This window comes from Mus caroli, chromosome 14, assembly GCF_900094665.2.
Source record: "Mus caroli chromosome 14, CAROLI_EIJ_v1.1, whole genome shotgun sequence".
Lineage (NCBI taxonomy): Eukaryota > Metazoa > Chordata > Mammalia > Rodentia > Muridae > Mus > Mus caroli.
Genome location: NC_034583.1, coordinates 22,428,041 through 22,433,101, shown reverse-complemented (window position 1 = coordinate 22,433,101; position 5,061 = coordinate 22,428,041). Strand labels below are relative to the sequence as shown.

Below are 5,061 nucleotides of genomic sequence, written 5' to 3'. Positions count from 1 at the left end.
GCCTTACAGTTGGATCTCATGGAGGCATTTCCTCAACTGAAGCTCCTTTCTCTGTGATAACTCCAGCTGTGTCAAGTTGACACAAAACTAGCCAGTACAGAGTTGTTTTGTGGGTCTCTGTTACAAAAGACCACAGCCGTGTTTCCTAGTTTGGCATCTGTCTCTCATCCCCTGCCTCAGCCTTTAACATTCCTCTGGAAATCCTCCCCCACTCTGTAGCCACACTGGACTGACCTGTCCTCATAGGTGTCTTGCCTTGGTGCCTTCGTCTCCAGGGTCTCTGGCCTGGCGTTTCCTCCAGGAAGACTTCCAATTGCCTCAGGAAATCTCTTCATCATTGGGGTCCAGCCCTTCTCTTAAAGCTGGGCCTAGACTTGGTGTAAATTTTGCAGTTGTCATTTGTCCACCACCCTTCATGCCTGTCAAGGCCACCAACCCTGGAACTGTACCATATGCATCTCCAGTTACCGGCACCAGACACCTACATAGCCAGGGTTCAGGAGTGCAGACTTCCATACCACCCACACATAATTGAGCCCAGGAGAGTCAGGCTGGTGGTGTTACACATTTCCAGGGGATACAACACTGAGGTCTTCTAGAGGTTGAAGTCACATGTAGCTTATCACTGATGTACAAGGTGGACCCACCAAGCATAGCATTTTGGGACCACCTTACTTATGTGTATGGGATCATGTATCCCAGGAAACTCAGCTGTGAGCTATTAAGAGTCCTCAGTAGAGTTATCTGTGCCATTTGTCCCATTGAAAACTGCAGAGCAGAATAAAAACAAGGCACAACTTGCTGGATCCAGATCTACTCAAAGCCCATCCTTTGCTGCCTTCCTGGGTTCTATGTGTTTGACATAGCAACACAGCCAAGTCAGCCGGGGCTACAATGTAGCCAGCTGGGGCTACATTGAGGCAGCTTAGATTTTCCTCCTAAGTCATACCTAGAGGAAGTGCCCTACTCCCAGACACTGAGGCAAGCAAGGCCAGGAGAAAAGGGACTTTGCAGCCTGGCTAGTTCGTCCCTTGTGTTCTAGGTCTGTGATCCGTAACTGTCCTCTTGTGGCAAGGAGATGGAGAATGTTTTCCAAAAGGAGACAGGCAGAGGGAGAAAATGTCTTCCTCTAATTACAAACAGAGACGGGAAGGTGGGCAGGGACATGTCACGTGTCTGTTTGGTTCTGCTCATTTTATTTTTATGAAAACACGACTCAATATTGGATGTTCTCCTAAAGGTATATTTTGAGCATTGCTAGTTAGGAAGGGCACCTGGTGACTCAGCACGAAGACACATGTCCCACTCAGCTTTGACACCTACGAGGCGCCAGAGGAACAGCAGAGATCTGAGAAAGGATTAAAGGCTTCCCTAAACAGAAAGCTATGGTCATGGACTGTTTCTCTGCCAAATCATTTCTGTGTAACGACTAAGCTGCTACACAAGACACATATACTAAGCTGAGTGGTCCTGCCCCACCGACCTCCACAGATCACAAGCTACACGGTGCATGCAAGAGCTTCGTGTGTGTACTGGTGCAGCCTTGAATCTGTTCATGAGTCTGTGGATGTCTGGGTTCTCTAACCCACTTGCAGGCTGCATATGTCAGACCCTGCAGTTATTTATAGCCAGCGGAGGGGAAGTGAGAGCACGATTCCTTCACAATTATACTTTTTAGAGCTGTATGTTCAGACCAACAGTTTACATCATGGGGCCTCTTCTTCACTTCTGTGCTGCTGGGTCCTGTCTTTCCTGCCTAAGCTATAGAGTCAGCCTTTATTACTCAGTAAAGTTGGTTGGCCTCTGAGATGCCATACTCACCCATGGTCTAGGGAGCAACGATTCCTTGTTTTTCAGCCGTCGCTGGCGTCGCTGGAACCGGTTCAATCGCAGGAGGTGCAGGGCTGCCGTGAAGTCTGTCACGTTTTACTGGCTGGTGATTGTCCTGGTGTTTCTCAACACTTTAACTATTTCCTCTGAGCATTACAATCAGCCAGACTGGCTGACACAGATTCAAGGTATGGCCGGAAGGTGTTCTTCTGTTCTGAATTTGAGATGCTTGTCAGTAGCTAACTGCTAACTGCTGGTCAGTATCCAGCTGTGGTGGAATAGGTTAGTAGGACTAACTGAGATGGTAAAGAACCATTCAGACTCGGGCAAGCCCTGGGACAGATGTACAGCTCACACCATGTAGTGTCCGCTAACTTAGGCCCCAACCTTGAGATAGCCCAGGACCAAGGAATTTTGGAATTGAGAGGCACTTCTCCCTGCCATATTGGAAGAGTTACCCTCACTTTAGTATATTTGGTCAGTAATTTTGATTCTGCTACTTTAAGTGACTAGAACAGGGGTACATGGAGGCCATCTCCAAAAGAGCCCGTTCTAGACTGGACAGTTTAGAATTCTTGAGCTGTCCTTCTGTATATTCGCTTCTGCTACTCTCAGCCTGTGGGGCATCATTTTTTGTTACACACACACACACACACAGAGACTTTGGAACTTTGGAGATGACTGGGTAAGCAGAGTAACTGCTGTGTAAGCATGAAGGGCTGACTTCAGGTCCACAGAACACCCGTGTGAAAAGCTAGGCCTGGCAGTGTATATCTGGAACCCCAGCTCCTTGGGATAGAGAGGATCACTGGGACTAGCTTGGGTTCAGGGAGAGGGTACCTCGGGGGGATATGGCAGAGACGGATACGGCAGAACATGCAACATCTTATCTGGCGCCAGCATACGGTCACCCCTACATGCATGTGTTCGTAATACACACATACACAGTCCCCCATACAGGTAGCAAAAATAAATAAAAACTAAAACCTGACCCTAGGGTGCTATAAGAGGATACTCATCAATGTTGGTTTCAATTGTTTATCTATTTATTTATTTTGTCTTTGTGTGTGAGGAAGTATGTATGGAGATAGGGGTGTTAAAAAAGCATAGTATGATCTTAATGCAAAATCTTCAAAGAGTTTAGTGGTGAGAAGTCCAGACATTCACATAGTAAGCACTCCTACCATTTTATAGTCGGTGAAATTGAGTCGCAGAAAAAAACAGAATACTTGTACAGACTCATAGCTGGGGTGTGCCCAACAACAAGGATGTTCCCCATTGCTGGTGCAGCAAGGAGACAGGATAAGGCCATCTACATCTGCCGTGGGCACTGATAAAGGGAAGGGGAAGGATGATGGAGAGCCAGAGGGAGACGCAAAATACACCGGCCCCTTGTCTTTCCAGACATCGCAAACAAAGTCCTCTTGGCTCTGTTCACCTGTGAGATGCTGGTGAAGATGTACAGCCTGGGCCTCCAGGCTTACTTTGTCTCCCTCTTCAACCGCTTTGATTGCTTTGTGGTGTGTGGGGGCATCACCGAAACCATCCTGGTGGAACTGGAGCTCATGTCTCCCCTGGGGGTCTCTGTGTTCCGGTGTGTGCGCCTCCTGAGAATCTTCAAAGTGACCAGGTAAAGACGTGGGTGCGCTGGCGTTTGCTTCGCTGTCCCCTCCCTCACAGGACCCTGGCCTTACCCCCTTCTCTTGACTCTTAGGCACTGGACCTCCCTGAGCAACTTGGTGGCATCCTTGTTAAACTCCATGAAGTCCATCGCCTCTCTGCTGTTGCTCCTCTTCCTCTTCATCATCATCTTCTCCTTGCTGGGGATGCAGTTGTTTGGTGGGAAGTTTAATTTTGACGAGACTCAAACCAAGCGAAGCACCTTTGACAACTTTCCGCAAGCACTCCTGACGGTGTTCCAGGTGAGCCCCCTTCCCATGCTCTGAAGGCACTGGCTGTGAGCTGAAGCCAGAGAGCCCATGCCCTTGCCTTCTTGGATCTGCCCAGAGCTTAGCAAGGCACAAAGATTCCATCTTATCGGTCACTTCAGCCTCGTGTCCCTTTGGCCGATTTTGTGTCATGTAAGATATTTGTTTTACAGCGTCCTCCAGCCACCTATGTGATATGACAAGAAGAGAAACCAGAATAGTTTTTGTTTGATTTTTGTGAGCGCTCTGGGAGATAGACTGTAACATCTTCCTGCTATTCACTAGTTTGTTTGTTTGCTCTCTTAATTCATGAGGCATGTTTGCCATCCTAGTTACAAGAGACTCAAGCCAAGAAGTGAATTTTGAAACAGCATTGAGGCTGTCCTGGTGTGTAGTCAGAGGAGTCTGGGTGGTAGAGGTTGTACCCGCCTCTGCCCTTTGCCTGGAGTGAGGGTACTGGCTCTGAAGCTGATTGCACTGTGGGGCCTTGGACAGTGTCTCATAGGGGTCCTGACGCTGGAGAAGTGGCACACGAGACACGGTGCCGCCCGCGGGCTGGGGTACACTGAGCCCTCCTCCCGTGCTTTCAGCCCCTGCCTTGGAAGAACCTGGCAGATTGGTTTACAGTGGTACCCACCTTCCCCTCCCCCTCCCTGTTTTTATGTGCGATCAGCAAACTTCCAGTTGGACTGCAGAGGCAGGGAGCATCGTGCAAAGGGCAAGACATAGTAAGTTATCACAGTAGCTTTTCCTGTCCTCGCTGCTGTAACTGTGATAGATTACTTATCTATTTCTGAAGGGACAGAGCTTAGAGAGAATGATCTCAAAGGTATGTCACACTATCATTTGAGATGCATAGAATTATTACTATAGGCCAGGGCTGCTTAAACATTTTGCTGTTGCAAACTTTTTTTAACCCCCCCCAATTTATAATGTATATATATATATATATATATATATATATACACACACACACACATACATACATATATATGCATGCATTTTTGTATATATAAATCAAACATTTACTGGTAATGAATTATAAAGATTAAAAAAACTTAGTGCCTAAACACACACATATTTTCTCTCTCTGCCTCTCTCTCTCTCTCTCTCTCAATCTCTCTCTCTCTCTCTCTCTCTCTCACACACACACACACAAAGTAAAAATAAAAAAATAAAAATAAATCTTAAAATCTTGAAAGTCTGCATATGTATCAAAAGATGGCCTAGTAAGCCATCACTGGAAAGAGAGGCCCATTGGACTTGCAAACTTTATATGCCCCAGTACAGGGGAATGCCAGGG

At 47.2% G+C, this 5,061-nt stretch overlaps 1 protein-coding gene across 6 annotated transcripts in view; it reads left to right on the top strand.

The window, feature by feature from the left end:
• The window catches only part of Cacna1d (calcium voltage-gated channel subunit alpha1 D), a 458,457-nt gene that overhangs the window by 372,000 nt on the left and 81,396 nt on the right, over positions 1 to 5,061 (top strand). For all 6 annotated transcript variants that reach the window (XM_021182191.2, XM_021182190.2, XM_021182193.2 and 3 more), the window contains 3 exons: positions 1,858 to 2,018; positions 3,235 to 3,460; positions 3,545 to 3,752. In XM_021182191.2, the coding sequence (XP_021037850.1) occupies positions 1,858 to 2,018; positions 3,235 to 3,460; positions 3,545 to 3,752 (595 nt within the window). The remainder of the gene's footprint in view (positions 1 to 1,857; positions 2,019 to 3,234; positions 3,461 to 3,544; positions 3,753 to 5,061) is intronic.